Source organism: Carcharhinus amblyrhynchos, chromosome 8 (assembly GCF_965287045.1).
Source record: "Carcharhinus amblyrhynchos chromosome 8, sCarAmb.v2.hapA, whole genome shotgun sequence".
Classification (NCBI taxonomy): Eukaryota; Metazoa; Chordata; class Chondrichthyes; order Carcharhiniformes; family Carcharhinidae; genus Carcharhinus; species Carcharhinus amblyrhynchos.
This window is the reverse complement of record NC_137331.1, coordinates 11,099,824-11,127,677: the sequence shown is the minus strand read 5'-3', so window position 1 is coordinate 11,127,677 and position 27,854 is coordinate 11,099,824. Positions and strand designations below refer to the sequence as shown.

Genomic DNA, 27,854 nt, shown 5'->3' with positions numbered 1-27,854 from the left:
GCTTTAAATGATTTTGCACACAAGTTCATTACTTATCTGGCAAAACATTGAAAATGATGCAATGCTACCAAGATAATCAAAAGATTTGATGTTGTTAATAAAAGACAATACAAGTGGCTGGCTGGAAGGCAAACAGTTATGATAACGAGATAAATACACCCTTTGGGTGTAAATATTTAGCCGATCAAGCTGCAACTTCTATTAATCTTGATTCAGCTCCCGGGATAACCGGAAAGTTGCTAACTTTCCCAATTCCGAAAGAAACTTGGTCTCTGCTAAAAAATTCTGCAAAATAATTAAAGGAGAGCAGACTAACAGCAGCCTTTGGTACCTCAAATACATGGAAAATCTTAGCTTTGTTTAAAAGGCAGCAGCTCTGGTTCCCTCCTACACCATTTACCAATCTGTGGGCCAAGAACCTCAAAAATGTCAAATCTATTCAAAATTATTTCAGAAGTCAGTGAGGTTCTATTAAATTTGAAGAATTTTTTTTTTGACTTTGTGAACTACGTAGGGATGTACAATGGAACATGGGTAGGTTCCAAATTAAACCTACTCCCTCACCAGTACGCACCTCTTGAATTGCAGAGGCTTAATGTTGTTTCATTATCAGTCGACAGATAGCTCTTTTGAAACCAAAGCAAACCCAACAGGCCAGCAAAATCACCAATTCAAATAGAATGGAGCTGCCACGGATTCAAACATGGGGTTGATGGGGCTCAGGGGTTAGAGATCAGACAAGCCACCATAAATGCAATAAAAGAGAATAGCTTATTTCACAGAGTCAGAGAGGTTTACAGCATGGAAACTGCCCAACTTGTCCATGCTGCCCTGTTTTTTAAACGCCTAAGCTAGTCCCAATTGCCCGTGTTTGGCCCACATCCCTCGATACCCATCTTACCCACGTTCACTGTCTAAACACTTTTTAAAAGACAAAATTGTACCAGCCTCAACTACTACCTCTGGCAGCTTGGTCCAGACACTCACCATCCTGTGTGGAAGAATTTGCTCATCTGGACTCTTTTGTATCTCTCCCCTCTCACCTTAAACCTCCGCCCTCTAGTTTTAGATTCCCCTACCTTTGGGAAAAGATATTGACTATCAAGATGATCTATGGCCCTAATTATTTTATAGCCCCTTTTAAGATCATTCCTCAGCCTCCTACACTCCAGAGAAAAAAGTCCCAGTATATCCAGCCTCCCCTTATAACTCAAACCATCAAGTCCCTGTAGCATCCTAGTAAATCTCTTCTGCACTCAGAGAATCATAGAACCCTACAGTGCAGAAAGAGGCCTTTCGGCCCATCGAGTCTGAACCGAACACAATCCCACCCACGCCCTACCCCCATATCCCTACATATTATACCCACTAATCCCTCTAACCTATGCATCCCTGGACACTAAGGGGCAATTTCTTAGCATAGCCAATCAACCTAACCCGCACATCTTTGGGCTGTGGGAGGAAACCCACCAGACACAAGGACAATGTGCAAACTCCACACAGACAGTGACCCGGGCTGGGAATCAAACCCAGGACCCTGGAGCTGTGAAGCAGCAGTGCTAACTACTGTGCTACCGTGACGCCCTCTTTCTATAATAGGATGACCAGAACTGCACATAGTATTCCAAGTGTGGCCTTACCAACGTCTTATACAGCTCCCACAAGACGTCCCAACTCCTGTATTCAATGTCCTGACCAATGAAACCAAGCATGCTGAATGCCTTCATCACCACTCTGTCCATCCATGATTCCACTTTCAAAGAGCAATGAACCTGTACCCCTAGATCTCTTTGCTCTGTAACTCTCCCCAACACCCTACCATTAACTGAATAAGTCCTGCCTGGTTCAATCTACCAAAGTGCATCACCTTGCATTTATCCAAATTAAACTCCATCTGCCATTCAGCAGCCCACTGACCCAATTGGTCAAGATCCCTTTGCAATCCTTCTTCACTGTCCACTATGCCACCTACTTTGGTGTCATCTGCAAACTTACTAACGATGCCTCCTAAATTCTCATCCAAATCATTAATATAAATGACAAACATCAGTGGACCTAGCACCAATCCCTGAGGCACACCATTGGTCACAAGCCTCTAGCTTGATAAACAACCTTCTGCAACCCCCCTCTGGCTTCTGTCAAGCCAATTTGATATCCATTTAGCTACCTCACCCAGGATTCCATGAGATTTAACCTTATGCAACAACCTACCATGTAGGTCCATGTAGACAACAGTTACCACAGGAGAAGTAAAAATAAAACATGGCAGAGTAGCTGCCCTGTAATATGTGTGAAGGCATGAACACTACCACTGTCCTAGACAATCAGATGTTGAGGAAGTGCTGTCAGCTGCTGAAACCTGAGTTTCATGTTTCAAAGCTCAAGCAGTGGCTGGAGCACCTGCAAAGCTGAGAGCTACTTGATAGTACATTCAGAGAGATAGTCACACTGCAGCTGAAGGATCTGGGGGCAGGGAGGGAAAGGGTGACCACCAAGTAGTCCAAAAAGAACTAGATAGGCAGGAGATCTCGGCAAGAGCCTCTGGGGTCCAATTCAGAAATCAGTTACCCATTTGGAAGCTGGTGAGGGCACTGGTTCTTCAGAGGAGTGCCATCAGAGCAGGTGGGGCACCATGAATGGCTTTGGCTGTACAGGAGGAAAGGAAGAGGAATAAATGTTAAGAGAACAGACAGGCACTTCTGTGGCTGTAAAAACTCAACTCAGGGCGGGTATGCTGCCTTCTTTTGCCAGAATCAAGAATGTCACAAAGTGGACATTCTGCTGGAGAAGAGTGAAAAGCCAAACGTCATGGTCCACATTTGTACCAATGACTTAGACTGGAAGGGGAATGGGGTCCTACAATCACAGAAGCCAGGTAGAAAATTAGCAAGCAGGAATGCAAACGTGATAATATCTGGATTACTGTCAATGCAATGTAAAAGCGAGTACAGAAATAATGAGGATAAAGCAGATGAATGTGCAGTTGGAAACATGGTGTAATTCCTGGGACAGAGTCTGGGGAAAATGGCACATGTACAAGCTTGACAGGTTGTACCTGAATGGAGTGGGACTGAGCCCGTCATGAAGCATTTTGCTTGTGGTGACGCAAGGACTTTAAGCAAACTTGGCAAGAGTGCGGGAACAAAGAGGAAATATTAGAGAGCAACACCAGGATGCTCTGGGAGAAACAGAAATCATTATGAAAATTAGTAAAAATGAAGAAATTAGTTAATAAGTGAAGTCAGAGTTAAGGGAGAAAGTAGTAATGATGGCGAAATCAACATTACTGTTCATGTATGTGAATGCACAAAGTATGGCAAATAAAATTGTGGAGTTAGAGGCACAGACTGAGTTGAGGATGTTGTAGCAATAACAAAGACCTGACTCAAGGAAGGGCAGGACTGGGTGTTAAATATTCCTGGGTACAAGATGCTCAGAAAAGGTGGAAAAGGGGAGAGAGGGATGTTGTTCATGCAAGAGAGCACTGCAGTGCTGGGGAGAGTGAGGATATCCCAGAGGATTCAATTTGGAATCAATGTGGCCAGAGCCAAAGAACAAAAATAACAGGGTTAGGTTACATTGATCAATGTAGTCTATAGACTACCAACTAGTGAGGCCAATGTAGAAGAACAAATCAGCAGGGAAATTACAGAGAGATGCAAACATTATTGAAGGCTATGCACAATGGCCTCATGTGAGTGTGTGTCAGTTTCTTAGTTAGAGATTTAATTTCCTCCCCAACAAGGTGAAATGGGGAGAATAAGTATTATTATTTTGGGGATGGATTTTATAATTTAAGGACGTTCACAGGAGCAGGTTCCACGTGCTCGGGTTCGCGTGGATCCAGGCCTGTCGGTTACTGTTAATTTCATGAAAGGGCCCAGTCCCGTTTGTCCAGAGAGTTTAATTAAACACTTCACTAATTGGGAACAGATCCCCGATAAGTAAACCCCAGAGGAAAATGTAGCATCAGTTTAACATCCAGAAACACTTTGCAACGAAGCACTTGCTGTACCTTGTTAAATATAGTGAATTTAGTGTCTTCTACTGGAAAAAGAAATACTTGTAAATTAATGAATACTTCTGTTTCATACACGTAGATGTAATTTATACCTGAAATGTTTTAAATATTCTAATACATTTCAGGTGTAGATTACATTTTAAGTTAAGAAAGCCCACGCCTTAGGCATATATCAATTTATTGCAGAGTGGCTATATGGCAGGGGTGTTGTTAAACCAATGACGTTGAGAGCGTGATTTTTGCTTAATCTGAGGGATTTTCTATTAACAAATATTAGTTTTTGCAATACTCCAAGGCAGTCGCAACAGTTGTTCACTGGTTTTCTGTATCACTGACAACAGAAAATGTAAAGTTCCTCATTATAACAGTAATAGAAAATGGAGACGGCAGATCGACACCTAGAATGAGTTCAGGAGGAATCTGAGGAGGGTTTGTTCGTTATTTAGTGGATCTGATTGATATATTTACGTGTATATTTCTAACTTCAAGATAAATATATTGTAAATTGTCTTTTGTTATTGAAAGGGATAATTAAAAATCCTTTTGTTCTTTCCTAGTGCTAGCAACAGATTCCTCCTGAGCCTTTTCCTGTGTTAGTTCTTATTGAAATGTGGAATATTTCAATTGCCACGCTGGTATTTTTAAGCGTTGATGGTTAATATGATGAAAGTGAAAGTATCCACGTTAGAGAATTTAATATTAACAGCAAGCTTTCTTCAGCGTTTATCCAATCAACAACATTATAACCCAGATTATAAATTGGCTGGCAACGAACACTGAATAATAATGCAGTGAAAGTTTCTCCTTCTTCAGTGCAGATGGATACATTCTACCATGTTTGTGATTTAGATCTGAACGTTCATGTGTAAAACATCATGGACATTTTGGATTCTATGAATTGGAAAGAGTTAAATGAGCGGATTTAAACTGAATGCATGAATTGCAGTGGTGTTTGGAAACTGAGGTGGATTTATCAGTAAAATAGGATATTGCAGATGGAACTAGGAAGATTTCCTGAAAAAAAAGATGAGGTATTTGGAACTTGTAATGGTAAGCAAATCAATGAAGAGGCCTACAGTCCATTAGAACAGATAGATAATATACACAAGACTACTTCAATGTACAATTTGCTGACCATGTCAGCCTTGATAAAAGGGTTGACCTTGATAAAAGGGTTTCACGTCAATGCAAAACATCTACCAGAAGTGCAAAAAGAAGTACAGACTTGAATACCTGATTTTCTGCAAATGGAAACTTGGGCTCAATGGAACACAGTTGATCATAATACCTGAAAGAAAAGCAAATCAGTTAGGACTAAATACTTGATCTTTACAGTACGTGTTTCGGCACCCGTTCTGAGATGTATTCACAGAACATTAAGAAAACACTGCCCCAGATCTTCTTTTGATAGTGTGATGTTACCTTATACGCCCACATGAGGCAGATGAGGCTCCAGTTTAATGCTTTTTTCAAATAGGGTACTCAGAATGTCAAATTATGCCCTCATTTACACAAACAATTAAGCAAAACCCTCACTACAGTTGGATAATGGCTTTAAATTCAAAGCCTAAGATTGCTAAACCACAATTTTGTGCACAAAGATTTCAGAAAGCTTCTCAAAGTAGCAAACTGCTTGAATGAAGAGAGTGTCAAAACTCGAAACAATGAACCGAAAATGAAAAAAAAATTGAATATTTTACTTCCCATGTTCAAAGAACTCACATAAATGTGAATTTGCTTCTGGTGAATTACCTTGTGTTCGATAGTAATCTCCCTTGGGTTGCATACAAGATGCTCCTAAACTTTACATTAATTTTTACTGCAAATTATTCAGTATTTGTAATGATCATTTATTAACTGCTTATTATAAATAACACTAATCGAAGTCCTGTTTTTTTTTCCCCAGTCAGACCCTGAGTGAGAGGGAAACCCTAAGATATTGAAAGTTGTTGAAACAGAAAATTCAGTTTTTGAGGTACCGGATGCTGGTTGAAAACAGATTTAAAAATAAGAGTAAGCTCACCAAGTGACAGAATAAAAGCAAGCTAATGATTGGATCCAGAAGTTGACAATAGACAAATATAAAGTTGCTGCAGCTGTTTCTGTTAAACAAATTTATTTTATGGAAATTGATTTCATATGAAATTTCATAGCTCAGTATGCCTTTTGCCTCGACCACTAAATTATTCTGGTCACTAATAGGTTGTCTTGTATGTTAGCCACAAATTTCTTTTCTTGCTGTTTCTTTGGTCCTTTCACTCAATTTATCACTTCTCTGCCCTTCTATATTCCACTTCATTATCCTGACTTCACCAATGGGTGTTTTTGTGATCGAATGGACATTTCTCACGTGCAACCATAGGTTTCTGTATTGAGTCCCTTACTTTTCATGATACGCATCAAATATTCAGACATGCACAGATTTAAGAAATTTGCAGATTATACAAAAACTAGCCATGCAGTTGAGTGAGGGAAAAAAAGCTGTAGATTGCCCTGGTCAGGTGGGCAAAAATGACAAATTGAATTGAATCTGGAGAATTGGGTGGTAATGAATTTGGCAAGGAAAGAATGAGGCAAGAAAACAGAATAAAAATGGTAGAAGAGCGAAAAACGTGGATGGAAAGACATCTACCTTGATATACATATTCATAAATTCCTTAAAGTAGAAGAACAGGTAAATAAAGATGCTTTAAAATGGCAGATGGGATAGTTCCCTTTAGTAACCAAAGCATATAAATAACAGCAGGCAAGTTACGGTAAAGCTGGTCTAAATCACAAGTAAGACAGCACCTAAAACATGATGCATAGTCAAGGTCAACACCTAACAGGAAGGATGTGTTTGTACTAGAGTGGGTACAAAGATGATTTACAGAGCTATGACCAGGAATAGCTGCTGCGAGGAAGGAAAGATTAGACAGTATTTGGTTGATTTCCTTTGAACGTAAAAGAGGCTGAGGGCAGGTGTGTAAAATAATGAATTGTCTAAAGTGAGTGGATAAAAGAATCTATTTAGTGGAGATGTTTATGACCTTAGCTAATGTTACTGGATTAAGAGACCCAAACTTTTATTTTCTTTAGAAAGATGGAGGACAACCATCAAAACAGACATATAGACTTTCTAACAAGACAATTGAACAAAAAAGACTACATTTACAAGATAAAAATGTCAACGATTTTATACAAACACCAGTGAGTCAGCCTAATTACATTTCATCAAGATTACAGATTTGTAATGATAACATGTCTATTTTCATCTCCAATAGTCACAGCAAGCAAGCAGTACATGCAAACTAATAAGTCAACAGTGGCGAACCATCTTGTCTCACAGAAACCCTGCCTCTCTCATGAAGGGCTCCAATCGCAATGCTCAAAGAACTCATTTTGGAATTCTCTCCAATGTTCCTCCTTCTTGTGCAGTCATGCACTCTCTAGATACTCAGTCAAGCAGAACACATTCTCACAATAACTTAATTGCAGTGTTAACGTAAGCCTACTTGTGACACTAATAAATCAACTTAAAGCTTTTAAAACACTGATCCAAAATCCATAGTTATAGAGTTTCACAACACAGAGGCCCTCTGGCCCATTGTGATTGTGCCAGCTATCAAGCACCTATCAATGCTAATCCCACTTTCCAGCATTTGGTCCTTAGTCTTGTATGCCATTTCAAGAGCTCATCTGAATGTTTAATTGTTGTGGGGGTTCCGACCTCTACCACCATTTCAGGCATATTCACCTTCCAGATGAATCCCCTCAAATTCCTGTCCCTTATGTTAAATCTGTGTGCCCTGGTTACTGATCTCTCTACAAACGGGAAAATATTCTTCCTATCTATCCTGTCTACTTCCTCAATTTTGTACGCCCCAGAACCTTCCCTGCTCAAAGGAAAGCAACCCCAGCTGAATCAGCCTCTCTTCATAGGTGAGGTGTTCCAGCACAGGCAACAGCCTGGTGAATCTCCTCTGCACCCTCCCAACTGCAAACACATCCTTCCTGCGTGGCAACCAGGACTGCACAGAATACTCCAGGTGAAGCCTCAAGTGTTTTATACAATTCTGTGCCTCAGCTAATAAAGGCAAGCATCCTCTGTGCCTTCTTAATTAGCTTATCAATCTGTCCTACTGCCTTCAGGAATCCGTAGACTTGCACCCCAAGGCCTCATCTTCGGTACTTCCTGGAGTCCTGCCAGTCAGTGTATTCCCTTGCCTTGTTACTCCTCCAAAAATGCATCATCTCTCACTTTTCAGGCCTACTCCTGCTTCTAGTTTTTATGTTTCTTTGGCTCTCGAGGTTAAAGGGGTCAAGGAATATGAGGGAAAGGGGGATCACAATATTGAAGTCGATGATTAGCCACCAAAATGAATGGCGGAGAAGGCTCAAACAGACCAAATGGCTGACTCCTGTTTCTAATTTCTATGTTTCTAAATTCCACTTGCCACTGCTCTGCCCATCTGACCAGCCTGTCCATATCATTCTGGAATAAAAGGCTTCCTCTTCGCTATTTACCATTCCCCAATTTTTGGGTTATCTATGAACTTGCTGATCATACGCCCCACATTTCCATCGAGATCATTAATGTACATTACAAACAGCAAGGGAGCCAGCACTAACCCCTGCAGCACATCACAGAATACAGGCTTCCAGTCACAAAAATAACTTTTGATCATCACCCTATTCCTGCCACAAAGTCCACTTTGGATCCAATAAAAGTTGTCCAGGATCCCATGTACTCTTTCCTTACTGATCAGTCTCCCATGTGGAACCTTTTCAAAAGCCTTACTGAAATCCACGTAAATTACATCAACTGCACACTGCCCTCACCTACACACAAGTCACCTTCTCGAAGACTTCAAATTTGTTCTACGTGATCTACCCCTCATAAAACCTTGATGACTATTGTTGATTAATCCTTGCCTCTTCAAGTGAAGATTAATTTGGCCCCCTTAACTGATGTTAAGGCTCACTGACCTGCAAGTACCTGCTTTATTCCTACTTCCCTTCTTGAGCAGTAAGTCACCAAACTTCAGCTGTCTCCTTATCTTTTCTAGCTTCTCTCAATTCCAATCTGCCTTATGTTTGCTCCCTGCAGCTGTCTTTTAAATTCAGAGTCTTTTCTTCTGCTTTGTACTTACAATTTTACTTCACAGGATCAGTTTTAAATTTCTATTCTTGTTCCATGACCATCTTCTTGGGACCTCTTCCTGCCCCACTCCGTAGATTGGGACTTTCTTCTTTGTTTTGGGACCTCTCCATGCCCCACTTCTGTATCTTGCTTCCAAGTGATATGTTCCATTCCTGGTCACCTGTCCTATGCACTGTTTCACTTCCTTTGATTTTTCTGAAGCACAGGCACCTCAAAACAGTTCTTTGCAAAAAACACAAGCTGTGCTTGTGTGCAGGGCCATTTACCAGCCTAAAGGCAAGAACATGCGCCAACAGTATGTGTGGCCATTCTTTTGGTTGGCACATGCACATACATAAAAGATCACAACAAGAAACAACCTGCACATGTGCAGCCTTTTTAGGACCAACACATATACGCAGAGACCACTGAGGCCCAATCTTTGATTTGAAGGTACACGTTTTTTCCTCTTTGGGTTTTGTCACAGCAGTGAACAACTGGAGACATAGGCTTTAAGTCCAAGGATGATGGCCAGAAATTAACGGGGGTCTGAAAAAGATAGTGGAGCCAGAAACCCTCATCACATTAAAAAAAAAAGTTGGATATGCAAGTTCTGCAAGTTGCAGGGTTGCAACAAGACTTCGAAAGCAGAAAAACAAAGAAAAACTCAGTGGGTCTGGCAGTTATCTGAGGAGTTTAATGTGCAATCATCAGATGGAAGGTTATTATTGAAACAACTGAAGATGGTTGAATCCAGGCTCTTGCCCTGAGGAGCTCCTGCAGCCATGTTCAGTGGCTGAGATAATTGACTTCCAGTGGGCGTAGCTGTTTTCCTATGTGCTGTGTGATAGATTTTATATTGATTTAGTGGAGTGTAGCAAAATACAAGGTCAGGGACAGCTAAAATGTGAATAAAGCAGGTAACTATTTTTGCTGGCACAAACAATGCAACAAGTTGTCTTCTTGTGCTGTAGATTTTCTGCTTCTATGTTCTAAACCCTATCTGGCCATTTACTATCACCTCAACAAAGCGATAGAAGGTTTTGTCAACAGTGCAATCCAGCATCACTTACTAACCAGTAACCTGAACAATGATGCTCAGTTCAGGTTTCAATACAATCACTCATCTCCAAATTTCAGTGCAGCCTTATCTCAAACATGAAGAAATGAGCTCAATTCCAGAAGTGAGATGAGTGCGACTGCCTTAGACAGTAAGCCTGTAATTGACCTAGTGTGGCATCAAGGAACCCATGCAAAACTGAAGACAATGAAAAACAGGGAAACCGCTCAACTGGATGAAGTATCACACAGCACATAGGAAAATGGCTACGCCCACTGGAAGTCAATCATCTCAGCCACAGGAGCTCCTCAGGGCAAGGGGCCTGGACTCAACCATCTTCAGTTGTTTCAATAATAGCCTTCCATCTGATGATTGCACATTAAACTCCTCAGATTACAAATTAACATTCAGGCTTGGGTTGATGAGAAATGTCGTTTGCCACTCAAGTGCCAGGCAATTATAACCTCCTACAAGATAATCTAAACAACTCCCTTTTACAGTCAACTGTTTACCATGCTGAAGCCCTTACCATCACATCTTTGGGATCACCACTGACCAGAAACTGAACTGAAAACCTGCCACAAACACTGGTTAGAAGAGGTTGGAGGCTGGAGGCTGGTTATTCTGCAGCAAGGTTCACTTTCTAACTCCCCAAAGCAGAAGCTTGGCAATATTCAGCACAAAACAGCCCACATGACTGGCATCCCAATCTCAATGGTAAAATTCATTCCTAACACCAATGATGCACTGTTTCCTTAGAGTACCCCAGCTATAAGATTAGGTGCAACAACCTTCTCAATTGCTACCTCTATCATCCGAAACAGTAATGGCAACAAACACGAGTGTATCACCATCCGTAGGTTACCCCCCATAATATACACCATGCAGTTGGAAATACGTCACTATTCCATCATTGGGGTTGGGTTAAAATCCTGCAACTGCAGCATGACTGCCCTATGGAATGCAGTATTACAAGGAGGAAATTAAGGTGGGGCAATAAATGCTGGTCTTGACGACGATATCCATAGCACACAAACAGATCAAAAACAATCATATTTGTCAGGTTCAAATTAAATATAGGATTCAGCACAGGTGATATCCATCTATATGGAAATGGAAGTTTTAAGAATATAAAGACCACAAGTAGATTCAACTGTATCATGTATCATGTAACAATTAAAGTAACAAGTGTGTAATACTCAATTCATCTCCACTTGATCAAAAATTTAAAATTTCAGTCATAGGTTCCCACCACTCCACAATTTGGAACATCAACTGTCAGATCAAGGTAATTGCGCAGATCAGGTATCAGTCTCTAACTAACAAGAAATGTGTAACATAACAGGCTCAACAGCCCAGTTATCCAAAAGTGTTAAGTTACAAGGAGAAAACCCACAACAGAGGCTGCAGCACAAGTAGAACTCAACGTCAGGAAACTGGAAGGGAAAGCTCAATAAGCACAAGTTCCTGAATACAGCAAGAATGACGAATGAACATTATAACATACAATAAGCTACCAAAGAATAATATGAGAAATGAAACATTTACAATGAAACTGAAGGAATCACAAAGCCTGAACTGTGTAGCATTTCACAACATAACCCATAATGAGGAGTGTTAAAATATGAGATAGCAAGGTGGTTGGAATTGGGCTTTCAAAGTCATACTAAGTGTAATATTTGGGAAAGGATTAAGTCAAATGAGTTGAAAATAACACAAGTAACAGTTTCAAAAAAAAGTTCAGGCAGTACCTCCACAAAGCATCAGATCTCTGCTTTGTTAAACAGCAAAAGTTTTCAAATGAAAGAACAAAAGATGCAATGCCTAAAAGCAGATAATAATTCTTCTTTCAAAAGTATTGCTATCAAATGGCAGATCATTGGAATTGGCTTTTGTTCCTAACTTTGAGGCAATATTTCCACTGATATTCTACAATTAAAAATATTCCTCCTCCTCCACCCACCTGGAAAACAAAAAAAAACAACTCAAAAAAAAAACAACATTCAACAGAAAACAGACACCAATTTAAGCATCAAAATGGCACACTGGGAATTGAGACAAAGTATGGACTGAAGTACAGTTCAGCACACAATTTCCAATCCTAATCATGCATTATCACTGTAACCCTTTGGTACATATTAAAAACAAAATAAACACAGCTACGTGGCACATTAAATAAAATCTATACAATTTTCTCCTTTTCAGACTCTAAATATTTAGGAAAGGAACTAAAAATCTCAAGTGATTCAATTCAAAACAATGCTTCAAGTCACTTATTAGAACATTATGTTGATGTTTAGAATTTTAGCCCTGACCAATGCATTCCATTCAGTACAACTGATCTCAGGAGCACATAATCCATTCTTTTCTGCAGAGCTTTTGATCGTCTGGTGCTCCTAACCTTGAATGTATTTCCAAATCTTTGTGCAGGTGTTATTGAAAAGGGCCCATTGAGAATAGCGCCAAATGTTTTTGCTGGCACTTTGTTCTAGATATTCGAACAATCCCTGCAGAGACAGATAATTTTTGAAGAGAGATTTGAATTTCCATAGATGGGCTCCAAAGATCACGCATCAGGATTTCATGTTTTATGATGTTTATTGTAACAAACCATCCAAAATATGCATTGACTAGCCATTATTTAATGAAGAAAAAACAAACAACTACAGAAAAGATATCCCCCCCTTAACTGCCTGACACAGCCAAAAATCCTGCAATATTTCTGTTACTCTGCACTAGAGAGATTTGTCATCTTTCCATGAAGCAGTCCAAAGTTACTCCCAGCTTCCACTGGGCTTACTTCTGCCTGTTTCTCTAAGACACAATGTTCAGTAACCATCAAGGGAAATTTCCTGCAATCTTCTGAGAATCTTGGCAGCCAGGCCCAGTCTGGTAGCCCTTCTCCTAGTCTGTCTTCAAATCATAGGTTCCGCCCCTTCAGGGAATGAGTTTCCCATCCACATTCTGCCATTCTGGTGGCAAATGGAGAACAGCTTTATTTCTTGCTGTTCACCTGTCTCTCCAAACGGGACTTTCCCTCTCTCTGTTTGAAGTCTCAGAGTCAGTATGTCTGCACAAAGCAAAGCAAGCTGCTCCTTTCTTAGTGTCAAGGTATGAAAGCCGGCACTTGGGTGATTTCACCTATACTCCTTATTCCCATTACAACCAGGTCACACAGAACTAGTAAATCACATGCCCCTGTCTATTTGAATGAAAGAGGCAGATTAAACATCTTTTAAACCATGCACAATGATCGAAGGAAGCGAAGTAGAAATTCCAAACTTGCTCCAATTTTGTTTAAGTCACGGGTAGATAGATTTCTGATCATAAGGGAATTAAGGGTTATGGGGAGCAGGCGGGTAAGTGGAACTGATCCACTTAAGATCAGCCATGATCTTATTGAATGGCAGGGCAGGCTCGAAGGGCTAGATGGCCTACTCCTGCTCCTATTTCTTATGTTTATTTTCAAACTGCGTCCACTGAAAACAATGCGAACATGTGTGTCATTAGTGTCTTTTATAATTTGACGAGGAAATGGATCAGAGCATCCTTCAACCTTTCCACGAAAACAAATCTGATGCTTAGAATCTCTTTACAACTTCAGTTCAGCATCAACGCCCATCAAAATTAACAAAGCATTGTAAATATGTTCTTGCCAACAATTGTCATTTCAATTAATTTGTTTCTACTGAAGGCATTGGAGCAGTTGGTCCAATCTTGCAGCCATAACAATTACATGAAAATAAATGACAGAAATCCAAAGTTTCATTTTATTAAAACAAAGCATAAGAACTTAACTAAACTGTACTGACAACTAAACAAGATTGAAAAGGTGTTAAGAACAGGAATTTATATCAACATGTCGCAATTTTTCTATGCATATCCCAAATCACTTACACTAAATTACTGCAGTCGTGATTGTTATACAACATCAACTTAGCATATGGGGAGAATGTGGCAGTGGTAATGTCACTCACTGAACTCACAGTCCAAGGAGAAAACTAAAGTTCTGCGAGCACGGTTCTCTGGAACTTGAATTCGAATAATAAAATCTGGAATATAAAACTAATTTCACTAAAAGTGGCTGTGAAACTATCATTGTTCATTATAAAACCTATCTGGCTCACTAATGTCCTTTAGGGAAGGAGATCTGCCACTTGCTCCAGGCTAAACATGAATCCACACTAACAGCATTGGGATTGACCCTTATAGGCCTTATATCCCTGAATAGGCCTTATCAAGCCACTCATTTCAAGGGCAATTCGGAATGGGCAGCAAATGCTGCCCTTGCCAGTGATGCCCATGTTCTATTAAATAATTTAAAAAAATGATGCCTGACCAGGTAGTCATGGTCAGTGCAGGCTTCGAGGGCCAAAGGGCCTTTTCGTGAGCTGTAATTTTCTTTGTTCTTTGTAACTGAAGTTTGGTGCTATCCACCAAGGGAACAACACTGTCCAGGACAATGAGAAAATTGCTGCTCTTCTTCAAATAGTGTTGCAGTGGATTCTTAACCACTTGGATCATGCAGACAGGGTGTCTGGTTAACCGTTCCAAACACAAAAAAAGGAAGAAAGTTTACCAATCCAGATTGAAGGAACATATAAGGGAAGTGATCCAAGGATGGCGAAAGGACCAAGAACAGAAGGATAAAAACCAAGCAAAGTTACACCATAAAGAGAAGAATAAGCAAAGAATGAAGCTGACCCCTTTGCCTTTACCATGTAGATTTTAACTCTACACACAACCTCAGACAGAAATCTAGGAACATAATCATGCCATTACCTTACATTAACCAATTAGTCACACTATATTTGTCACATGGGATCAAGGCATCTTAAACCAGAGCTTTGACAAGCATATTTTGCAAATATGCATATTTGTAGCCATATTGCGATCAAATAATGCAGGTCCTGATTAGTTAGAGAAAGTTATGATTTCAACTGGTGCATCGAGATGACATTCCACGATTTTAGCAGCTTTGCATGCATTGTTTTACATCATGACTATCCACTTCAAGTACACTGTTCTTGTAAAAAACAATGCACCCGCATCATAATGCAAATTTTCACGTTTAATGCTTTTCTGTCCTCTCCAATGTTAAACTATATTTCTCAGGTTAATGGAAACAGTATTCACCTACTCTTAACCAATGATTAACTGGAGTCAGCATTGTCATAGTTACTGTCGCATAAAAATGTACATTAAACCGGTCTATGCTTATGTCCAATATGATTCTCAACTTAATGGATGCCACTTTCACAAGCATGTATTACAAACGATATGAAACCCATCAACATTTATATATTCATACCTTCTTTGGGACGAATGTTATGTTTATAGTCAATAAGCTTTACTTCCTTTAAAAAAAAAGGCCTTTTATCTGGTCCTCTTGTTAGAAGCAGATCCCACTACCCAAGCCTAGAGAATGTAAGCAGTGTTACATACCAAGGCTGCAGATGCTCCAAGATACATAAGCGTTACTACATCTTAAATCTGATAGATAAATCCAATACAGCTCGACAGCTACTGGCCAGTAAACTTACTGTTGTTGCTCCAATTCGTATCACATTTCAGATTTGGACATCAACTTGCAGCACTAATTGGTGAAAAATCCCACTTTTTGTGGGAGGGCAACAGCCCCTGATGCCAGATAGAGTCAGAGGTTTACAACATTGAAACAGGCCCTTCAGCCCACCTTGTTCATGCCTTCCAATTTTTACCATTAAGCTGGTTCCAACTGCCCACATTTGGCCTATTTCCCTCAATACCAATCAGACCTATGTAACTGTTTAAATACCTTTTAAAAGACAAAATTGTACTAGCTTCTACCACCACCTCTGGCAACTCATTCCAGACATTCACAACTCTCTGAAAGAATTGCCCATCTGGGCCCTTTTGTATCTCTCTCTCTTCCCCCCCCCCCCGCCCCAACTTAAACATACGTCCTCTAGTTTTAGACTCCCCTTTGGTGAAAGATGTTGACCTTATAGACCTCTATAAGATCACTCCTAAAAGTCACAATCTATCTTTGTACGATAGCTCTCCTAATGCCTGACTATTAACTGAGTAAGTCCTGCCCAGGTTGGAATTCTCTGCCCGTTGAAGTGGTGGAGGCTACCTCGCTAAATATATTTAAGTCACGGGTAGATAGGTTTTTGACTGACAAGGGAATTAAAGGTTATGGGGAGAAAGCGGGAAAGTGGAACTGAGCCACTTCAGATCAGCCATGATCTTATTGAATGGCATGGCAGGCTCGAAGGGCTAGATGGCCTACTCCTGCTCCTACTTCTTACGTTCTTATGTTGGCCATTCGTCAGCCTACTGGCCCAATTGATCAAGATCTCATTGCAATCCTAGATAACCTTCTTCACTGTCCACTATGCCACATATCTTGGTATCATCTGCAAACTGACTAACCATGTCTCCTACGTTCTCATCCAAATCATCAAAATAAATGACAAATAACAGTGGACACAGCACCGATCTGAGGCACACCACTGATCACAGGCTTCCACTGTGGAAAAAACCCTCACCCTCTATAACCATCCTGTCTCCAGTCTTCAAGCCAATTTTGTATCCAATTGGTTACTTCACCCTGTATCCCGTGAGATTTAACTAATGCAACAATCTACCATGCATCAACTTGTCAAAGGCCTTGTCCATGTAAACAATGTTGACTGCAGTGCCCTCCTCTCCCTTCTTGGCTGCCCCTTCAAAAAACTCAATCAAATTCGAGAGACATGATTTTCCACTCAAAGCCAGGCTGAGTGTCCCAAATCAGTCCTTGCCTCCAAATGCCTGTCTCTCAGGATACCTTCTAACAATTTACCTACCACAGACACACCACAGTTAGGCTCACCAGCTTGTAGTTCCCAGACTTTTCCATTCTTAAACTTAAACATTTTCCTTCTTAAACAAAAGGTACAAAATTTGCAATCCTCCAATTTTCAGGCACCTCACCTATGCTGATTCAACGATTTAAATATCTCTGGAGACATGCAATTTCTTCCCTAGCATCCCACAACATCCTGGGATACACTTCATCAGGTCCCGGGAACTTATCTATCTTGATCAGCTTTAAGATTCCCAGCTTTAAGATCCGCTAGGTCTACAGCAGGATGGTGAAGGAACCACGAGGTAAAAATGGAGATGTCCTCACAAACCTGCCTGTTGCAGACGCAACTGTCTATAATAAGTGTCAGGAGCAGTGACCACCATGTAATCTTTGCGGAGACAAGACCACCTTCACATTCAAAACATCCTTCATCAAGTTGTGGCACAAAAGCCGCGCAATATGGGGTAGACTTCAAGCAGATGTAGCAATTCAAGACTGTTCAACCATAAGGTGCTGTGGGCCATCAGCAGCAGACTTGCACTCAACCACAATTTATAACCTCAGAGCCCCACATCCCCCACTGTATCAGCACCACCAAGCCAGGCAATCAATTAATCCTGATTCAACGAAGAGCGCAGGAGGGCATGCCGGGAGCAGACCAAGCATACTTAAAAATGAGATGTCAACCTGGTGGAACCACAGCACAGGACTACTTATACACCAAATAGCATAAGCAGCAAGCAAAAGACAGAACAAAGCAATTTCACAAATCAGTGGATCAGATCTGAGCTCTGCAGTCCTGCCACAGCCAATGATGAATCACGGTGAACAATTAAACAGCTTACTGGAGGAGGCTCCATGAATAACCCCATACTCAATTATGGAGGAGCCCAGCACATCAGTGCAAAAGATGAGTCTGGACCACAATCTTCAGCTGGAAGTGCCAGGTAGATAACCATCGGCCTTCTCAGGAGGTCGCCAGCATCAGAGGTCAGCCTTCAACCAATTTGATTCACTTCACATGATACCAAAAAACACTGGAAGGCACTGGGTACTGCAAAGGCTATGGGCCCTGACAATATTCCATGCAATAGTATTGAAGACTTGTGTAAAACTTGTTGAGCACCTAGCCTGTTATTCCAGTACAGCTGCAACACTGGCATCTACCCAGCAATGTGGAAAATTGCCCAGTTATATCCTGTACACAAGGAACAGAACAAATTCAACACTGCCCAATACTGAACCATCTACTCTCAATCAATGAAATGTTGGATGAAATAATCAAAAGTGCTATCAAGTGACACTTACAAAGCAATAACCTGCTTACTGACACTCAGTTTGGGTTTTGAAGGCCACTCAGCTCCTAACCTCATTACTGCCTTGGTTCAAGCGTGGACGGGCTGAATTCCAGGTGAGGTGAAAGTGACTGCCCTTAACATTAAGGCAGCATTTGACTGAACACGGCATTAAGTCCTAGCAAAACTGGACTCAATGGGAATCAAGGGGAAAACCCTCTGCTCGTTGGAAACATACCTGGCTCAAAGGAAGATGGTGGTAGTGATTGGAGGTCGATTACCTCAGGACATCACAGCCGGAGTTCCTCAGGGTAGTGTCCTCAGCCCAACCATTTTCAGCTGCTTTATTAATAGCCTTCCATTCAAAGTCAGAAATGGGGGATTTTCTTTGATAACTGCACAACGCACAGTACGACTTGTGACTCCTCAGATATTGAGGAGTCGTAAATGGTGCTGAGCATTGTGCAATCCATGTCTACATTCAGCAAGACCTAGACAATATTCAGCCTCAGGCTGACAAGTAATATTTGGGCCACACAAGTGCCAGGCAAAAATCATCTTTGGCAAGAGAGGATCTGAGCTGTGTGCATTGATGGTTCAGTGGGTAGAATTCTCACCAGACAGGCGGGTTCAATTCCCAGTCAATGCACATCACTTCTTTTAGGGATGGCATTCCCCCCTCAGAGCACCAGGAACCTGGATTCAACTCCCTGTCTGTGTGGAGTTTGCATGTTTGCCTCGTGTTAGTGTGGGTTTTCTCTGGACGCTCCAGTTTCATCTCACACTCCAAAAATGTGTGCTTGATTGATTGGCTGTGCAAAATTGCCCCTTAAAGTCAGGCAGACTAGCAGGGTAAATACAGGGGCTACAGGAATAGGGCTTGGGTGTGATTGTTGTCGGTGTGGGCTCATTGGGCCGAGCGGCCTCCTTCTGCACTGCATGGGTTCTGTAACCGTCACCTCTTGACATTCAATGACATTATCATTCTTGAATCCCTAATTATCAACTTCCTAACGGCTACCATTGACCAGAATCTGAACTGGACTCGCCATATAAATACTGCAGCTAACAAGTCAAACGCTAAGAATCCTGAAGCAAATAACTCCCCCAAACCTGTCCAACATCTACAAGACACAAATGTGGTGGAATACTTTCCACCTGCCTGGCTGAGTGCAGCTCCAACAACACACAAGCAATTCAATGCCATTGAAGACAAGGCAGCCCACCTGATTGAATGTTTGTGGAAGGGTAGCAATCTCCCCACCACCAATAAACAGTGCCAGCCATGTGAAAATATTTGCAAAATGCACTGTGGAACTCACTAACTTTCTTTAAGCAGCACTGTCCAAACACTACCATCTGGAAGGATAAGGTCAGCAGATACCTAGGAACACCACTACCTGGAGGTTTCCCTCAAAACCCTTCTCCATGCTGATGTGGAACTATAATTACTGTTCCTTCACTACTGCTAGACCAAAATATTGGAAGTCCCTCCTTAACAACACTGTGGATGTACTAGAGAAGTTCAAGAAAGCAGCTTACCATCACCTTCTCAAGAGCAAATAGGGGTGAACAATAAATGTTGGCCTAGCCAACAACACCCACATCCTGTAAGCGAATTTTAAAAACTTAAATGTCAACACACCCTTTCATCCTCTGCAGCTGCTGAGTCTCCCCCACATCACAAGCACCCACTATTAAGAGAATGAAGGGTGTAACATAATTCTATAGGTACTAAATTTCAAGAACAAGGAGCCACCTCATGACCAGAAGAAAAACACTACAATGAATTAAACTTAAACTGTTCTTTGACATCTTCAAAACTCTTGGTATTGTAAGCAACCTAACAGCATGGCTCGCCCAGAAGTAAATGTACAAAAAAAATTTTTTTAAATCAAACTAGCCGAATTAACGTCAGCTTGATTCAGTGATAGAATTCACCGAAATCAAAAAGATGGGACTTAAGATCAAGTACACAATCTATTACAGCATTTTAAAGAGGGAGCAATGCATTATTGGAAGGCTGGTACTGACGTGGGCTATTTAACATCTACCTCGTTGGAAATAAAATATCCTGCGGCGCCAACTGAAAAGCAAAGATCCTGTTGATAGATTAGTGTTTACGTACTTAACTTTGGAAAAGTACACACTGTTAAATGCTCTGCCAAGTGACAGGGACGACAAAAATGCAAGTTATTTCTCTCAACTAATTCACGCAGCCGTCGCAACCATCTGTATAAATATCTCGAGGATCTCAAACTTGTATTCACTTGGTGGACTTGGGCTCAGAATTAAGACCTTCAGCACCGGACCGATGACTATGAGATGAGGCGAAGGCGACACGGAAACGGGCCATTTCGTCCATGTCGATGAGTGAGATATAAATTTGTATATCCAGTCGAACGGATTAGCGCACAAATTAACTTCCAGGAGCTCAATTCCCAACGGTTCAGAGTTCACATTCACAATCCTTTTCGACGGGATAGACAAATAAGGTTTACTTTCTTAAAAAAATAACAAAACGCCACGGATTTGGGGGCCAGTGCCCCTCGAAGCCAAATCAACTAACAGGTTGGCGGCCGGCCAGCGCGTAGGGCCCCGCGGCCGCCTTCCCTCCCTCCCTCTCCGCAGGCCCAGCCCCCGGGGTCCGGCAGACTTACCTCAGCAAAATCTCCAGCGAGCTGTCGTGCTTGTCGAGCGGCCTGCCCAGGGCGCTTTTCCGCAGGTTGTTCAGCTCCTCGGCCGCCTTGACGTACTCGGCCTGCGTGTCCCCGCTCGGGTAAGTGGCCTGGATGAACTTGGAGAGCGGCTTCGCCATGTCCACCTCGGACGCTTTCTTCAGCGGCACCGACACGAAAGTGGTCGCCATCGCGTCCCGCGTTCAAAGACCCTCCTCCTCCTCCCCGGGGCAGCTGGAAAGAGTCAGGGCGCTCGAGACTCACTCACTCACTCTCTCCTCCTCCTCCCCCGCCGCCACCCCCGCGCGCGCGCGCGCCCCGCCGCTCACTTCCGGAATGATGTCAGCACGTTCCCCAGTTCTCTGCAACAGAAGAGCAGCCAGTTGTGAGCAACAGGCAGAGAGGGAGGTGGGGGAAAAGATAGGGGCTTGCTCCTTCAGTGCAGGTCACTGTATTTAAAAAAACGCGCAAACCTCTGCTGTTCAAGGTCAAATCAGATAAGAGTGGGAGAAGATGACAGCGCACTGCCCGAATGACAGGCTCAGTCACAGGTAAAAGGGAGGATGGTGCACTGAGGATAGTCGGAGGAGGACAGTGCATTGGCTCAGTCACAGGCAAGGCGGGTGGGAGGTTAGTGCATTGAGGATAGTCAGAAGAGGACAGTGCATTGGCTCAGTTACAAGCAAGGGGAGGATAGTGCATTAGCTCAGTCACAGGCAAGGGGGGTTGGGGGATAGTGCGCTAAGGATAGTCAGAGGAGGATAGTGCAATGGCTCAGTCACAGGCAAGGGGGTGGGGGGATAGTGCAGTGAGGCTAGTCAGAGGAGGACAGTGCATTGGCTCAGTCACAAGCAAAAGGGAGGATAGTGCACTGAGGATAGTCAGAGGAGGACAGTGCGTTTCACTGGCTCAGTCACAGGTAAAGGGGGGGGACAGTGCACTGAGGATAGTCAGAGGAGGACAGTGCATTGGCTCAGTCACAGGCAAGGGGGGTGGGGGGATAGTGCACTGAGGAGGACAGTGTATTGGCTCAGTGACAGGCAAAAGGGGGGGATAGTGCACTGAGGATAGTCAGAGGAGAACAGTGCATTGGCTTAGTCACAGGCAAGGGGAGGAGGAGCTCAGTCACACGGAAGGAGAAGACAGTGCAGTCACAAGCAAGGGGAAGAAAGCACTGCCTGAGTCACATGCTAAGCTTGTTTTTTGTAGTCGTTTCTGCAAATTAGATCATGAAATAGATTTGCTTCTACAGAAATTTACAATATTGAGCTTTTAGCCATAAACTAAAGTAAATCATCGAAAGTGTTTGAAAAAATTAATATTTAAGGGTGCCTAAGGAAACAGGAAGAGTGTAGCGTAGGCGGAGAAAAACGCTAGTAGAACTTAAAATAGATTTAGTTGTAAACACGGAAACAAGCCGTAAGAACGAACCAATCCATGTTGGTGTTTACTTTTTATGTGAGCAAAAAAGTTGTAATCAAATTTACCAATCTTGCACCCATACACCTTCAACCCCTTTTCACTCATTCACCATAATTCCAAACTAAACATTGCTTCCATAGTTTTTGTCCTTTCCACTAACCTGGAAGTGAGTTTGATAAATCTGTAGGAATAATTTTTTTGTGTGTTTTTAAATCTCTTGCATTGGCCGTACGTTTTTGACTTCTCAACTACCAGGAATCAGACTACTTCCTGTCTCAACCTTTGAGTTATGTCAACGTTTCTGTGCGGGAGAATTCCATGACGGAAATTCACAGAGGACCTTAACTTCTGCAAAGAAAACATTGCAAGTTTCACAATGATACTGTCTGTACATAGTACAGACATAATAATATAGGTCATGTTTTAAACCAAGTTATCACCATTCCATGCGACAAAAATCGATTTTGTACCCTCCACTGTTACTTTGGGTGTCAACACATCCATGGTATAGGGTGTTTTCACATTTACAATGAACGCAATGCAAATACAGGAAACTTAAATGTTCTAATAATTTGCCCCAGCCATTGAAGCTGCTTCCTCATTTTCTGACCAAGAGCACTGACGAGTGAACTCCAAATCTTTCGGAGTAGGGGCAGGGTGCATACGTTATAGCTACTGACTAGTCCACATTGCAAATGCAAAGCAGAGATCCACAAAATAGCCAAGCAATGATGTAGAAAGCATTCAAGCTCCTCCTTTCTCGCCATATACAAATATTAGCTGGCCTCAGTTATTTTTTTTTCATTTTGGGGTCTAATGTATTCTACTGTCGGTGGTTGTCATCTTTTACCACGTGGCTTGGAATTCATGACTGTCTATTGCCCTACTGGTTCCCTGCTATGATCTCTGCTACATTTTCCTCCAATATCACAGCCCAAAAGGTGAAAAATCAGGAGTTTCAGTCTCTGTATAAGCTCGGGTGAGCTTCAAGGCCCATTATGGACTTGATACTCTATTATTGGAGTGTTGTCTTTTAGGTGAGACATTAAAAAGTAACATGTTCAAATGAGCATAAAAGATCCCACAGTACTCTTTAAAAAAGACTCGGGAGTTCTTGTTTATGACCAAACTGGTGGTTAGAAAAATGAGGTGACCTATTTGAAAGTGGTTTAGCAGGGCAGATGTTTGAGAAAACATTTCACTTGACTGAGGAATCTCGATCATGAGACAACGGTTGTAGGACTGAGATGAGTAGAAACGTTTTCACTCAAAAACTGAATCTTTGGAATTTTCTACCCCAGAGAGCTGTGGATGTTCAGTCATTGAGTAAATTTAGGATAGTGGCTAATAGATTTTTGGGCACTAAGGCAACAAGGGATATTGGAATCCTGCAGAAAGGTGGAGTTGAGGTCGATGGTCAGCCATGGGTGACATGATGGCACTGCGGTTAGCACTGTTGCTTCACTGCCAGAGACCCTGATTTGATTCCGACCTTGGGTTACCATCTGTGTGAAGTTTGCAAGTTTTCCCTGTGTCTGTGTGAGTTTCCTCTAGGTATTCTGAGTGCTCCAGCTTCTCAGTCCATCAAATGAATCATTGGCCTCAGGCAAGGGTAAGGGAGGTGGGGTGTGCTTCCTAATCAACACCTCATGGTGCCTAAATGTAACAACACTGGCAAGTTAATGCCCCCCATTCCTAGAATATTCTAAAATGGCCCCCCCACTACCTTCTGTGGGGGATCACCTCCGATATCCTGATGGCAGTTTACATCCCACCGCATGCAGATGTGAAGATTGCACTGGATGATATATACACAACTATAAATAGCCTTAAGACAAAACATCTCAAGGCCTTGTTCATTGTGGCCAGGGACTTCAATCAGGCCAAGCTCAAGAGCTTACTACCAAGTTATCATCAATGCACTCCTGTTCCACCAGAGGCCCAAACATCCGAGACCACTGCTACACAAATATCAAACATGCCTACGCTCTATCACACACCTACACTTTGGTAAATCAGACCAGAAGGCTGTGCTCCTGCTTCCAGCTTACAAGCAAAAACCGAAGCGGGAGAATCATCAAAGAAAGTCGTGCAGTGTTGGACTGATCTCCTACGGGGTTGCTTGGAGTCAGTGAACAGTATTTAAAAACTCTGCAACCAGCCTAAACGAGTACAGCACTACAGTAACTGACTCCATTAGTAATTGTGTCGAAGACTGTGTGCCAAAGAAGCAAATCTGTGTGTTCCCCAACTGGAAACCTTGGGTGAACAGGGATATGCCCTGCATGCTGAAGTCCAGGTCTGAGGCATTCAAGGCGACGCAGTAGCGGCACGGTAGCACAGTGGTTAGCACCGCTGTTTCACAGCTCCAGGGACCTGGGTTCAATTCCCGGCTTGGATCACTGTCTGTATGGAGTTTGCACATTCTCCTCGTGTCTGCATGGGTTTTCTCCAAGTACTCCAGCTTCCTCCAAAGATGTGCATGTTCGGTTGATTGGCCATGCTAAAATTGGCCCTTAGTGTCCTGAGATGCATAGGTCAGAGGGATTAGTGGGTAAAATGTGTAGGGATATGGGGGCAGGGCCTGGGTGGGATTATGGTCAATGCAGACTCGATGGGCCAAATGGCCTCTCTGTACTGTAGGGTTTCTATGACTCTGACCTGTACAAGAAAGCCAGATACAATCTAAGGAGAGCCATCAAAGATGTCAAAAGACAATACCGGACCAAGCTAATGTCCCAGGCTAGCCACGCAATAGCAAGGTCTGCAAGACATAACAGGCTCCAAGATGAAGGTGTGCAAAATCGCCAGCTGCAACACACCCCTCCCTGATGAGCTCAATGCATTCTATGTCCATTTTGAGCAAGAGATCAGCGAGAGCATGCCCTGCACCATGGAAACCCTGGATGAACCTGTATCTGGGGTCATCATTGCAGTTATCAGAGTAGCTTTCTCAAAGGTCAACCCATGGAAAGCGACTGGCCCGGGTGGAGTATCCGGACGAGCACTCAGATCCTGCACGGTTCAGCTGGCGGGGGTATTTGCAGACATCTTCAACCTCTCTTTACAATAATCTGAGGTCCCTAACTGTTTTAAGAAGATGACCATCATCCCAGTACCTAAGAAAAACTAAGCGGTGTGCCTTAATGACTGTTGGCTGGCAGCTCTGACATCCATCATTGTGAAGTGCTTCGAAAGGCTAGTCATGGCATGAATCAGTTCCAGCCTCCTGAACTACCTGGATCCACTACAGTTTGCCTACCACTTTTTCAGCGAGTTGGTGCAGACTCAATGGGCTGAAAAGCTGTAGTGATTCTATGATTCATCATTCTCTGATTCTATGATCTTGCTGAGCGGGCTTAAAGGAAGAAATGGCATGCTGCAACTCTCATTTCTTCCGCTCCTGTGTTTCATCTCGATCAACAGTCCCAAAAGCAATATTGGTAATATATTTAATGTTTCTGATAAAGAATTTTGGACATCCTGGGATTTTGAAAGGCTGGATATAAATGCAGGTTATTTCTTTCTGCTTAAATCAACTGGGTTCTAGACATCTTTCAATGGACAATTCCTGATGGAAGCCAAGAATCTGAACCTTCATTCATCTAAGTTCTGCAGAAGCAGTTTTTCTCTCATCCTCCAGCCCATGAAGTGTAAAAAGCTGAGGCTGAAAGTCGATCCAACCCAAAGAACAGAGTGGAAGGTTGAATTAAAGAAGCTTGGAATGTGTATTCTGTACAAAGCATATGTACAGGTCCATAATGGGGTGGCACGATGGCACAGTGGTCAGCACTGCTGCCTCACAACTCCAGGAACCCGGGCTCAATTCCGGCCTCGGGTCACTGTCTGTGTGAAGTTTGCATGTTCTCCCTGTGCCTGCATGGGTTTCCTCTGGGTGCTTTGGTTTCCTCCCACAATCCGAAAATATGTGGGTTAGGTGGATCGGCCATGCTAAGTTTCACCTTTGTGTCAGGAGGATTACCTAGGGTAAATACATGGGGATAGGGCCTGGGTGGGATTGTGGTCGTTGCAGACTCAATGGGCCAAATGGTCTCCTTCTGCACTGTAGGAATTCTAAGATTCTATGATTTGCCGACCAATATTTATTCCCTTCCCTATAATATGCAACCTAAGCAAGCAAAGTTGTCTATGGACACCACTGTCTTTGCCAATATGTTGGAGGCAGGACAATAGTGTCTTGCAGGAATCAAGCAAAACCTATTTACTCAGCAAACAAAGTCTGTTTGAACAGAGAACTACAGAAAAGAGTTTACTGTGGCTATTTAAAAAGCATTGTCACAAAATACAGTGCAGCAAACAAAACTCAAGATCAAAACTGTACCAGTTACTCCTGATGAAAGCATAGTTATAGCATGGCAACATTTACATTTTACAAGCTGATTATTTCTCCAGCAAATTGCAGCTAGTAGAGGATAGTTGCATACAAAATGCATGCATAAAATCAATCCTTAAGTCTTTTTCTCATCCTGGTGTTTATTCCTAAATTGTCCATTATTCATATACTTAAAGATTTTCCCTTCGTTTCTCTATCACTGCATCCAAAGTGAAAGGATACTGGAATAGGTTGATCATTTAATTCATCATAAACATTTGCAATTCTCCAATACCCTGGCACCACCTCCTTCCAAAGAAAATTTGAAAAGTGAGGTGAAAATCTAAGCAATTTCCATTTTCAATTCGCTCAGTATCTTTAGATGCATTTCACCCAGAAGGGTAATTTGTCTACTTTGAGGACTGCCAACCTTTTTACGTACAGCCTCTTTATTTTTATCCTAAGCAATATCACCACACCTGATTTTATTGCCATATCAGCAGCATTTTTTTCTCTTAATGCAAAATTCTCAGAGTACCTCAGGTATGCTCTCTATCTCCACAAGAAGACATACTTTTTGGTCTTTAATTGGCCTGATCTTCCCTTTGACCATCAACACTGAATTGTCCTCCTTCCCTAGGCAGGATTTTCCACTCCCACCAGTGGTATGGGTAATGATGGTTGGGGCACTAAACTTGGATGATGGCAATAGTTAGTTTCTTACCAGCAGGAAATTAGTTTGGAACTTCGATCTCCCAAATTTGATGGTGGGTTAAAGGCAGGTCCATTTTATAGCTGATCTATCCATTTGCATTTATTTGTGTCTCCGAATGCTCGTTAAAGATCAACTCGCTAGAATTATCTTCTAAACTAAGTGCCCAGCCAGCGGATAATTAGAATATCTGTTTCCCAATTGTATATAAATGGTGAGCTTCAATTCATCACCAACTTCACGGTACATAAAAATTGCTTTCATCTGCCTTTAAGAGCTTTGTTGCAAAATTTCAAGTGTCTGTATCACAAACTGTGCTGAGGCTTGGCAAAGTAATCAATACCAGTGTAGAAGGGGGAAGATAGAACAAGGAAAG

At 42.2% G+C, this 27,854-nt stretch overlaps 1 protein-coding gene across 4 annotated transcripts in view; it reads right to left on the bottom strand.

Annotated features, from left to right (window-relative positions):
* pdcd6ip (programmed cell death 6 interacting protein) overlaps positions 1-21,280 on the bottom strand; it is a 77,575-nt gene extending 56,295 nt beyond the window's left edge. For all 4 annotated transcript variants that reach the window (XM_080193678.1, XM_080193680.1, XM_080193679.1 and 1 more), the window contains exons 1-2: positions 20,994-21,280; positions 5,255-5,309 (exon numbers count right to left, since the gene is read on the bottom strand). In XM_080193678.1, the coding sequence (XP_080049804.1) occupies positions 5,255-5,309; positions 20,994-21,202 (264 nt within the window). In that variant the 5' untranslated portion in view covers positions 21,203-21,280. The remainder of the gene's footprint in view (positions 1-5,254; positions 5,310-20,993) is intronic.
* Between the last annotated feature and the right edge of the window lie 6,574 nt (positions 21,281-27,854).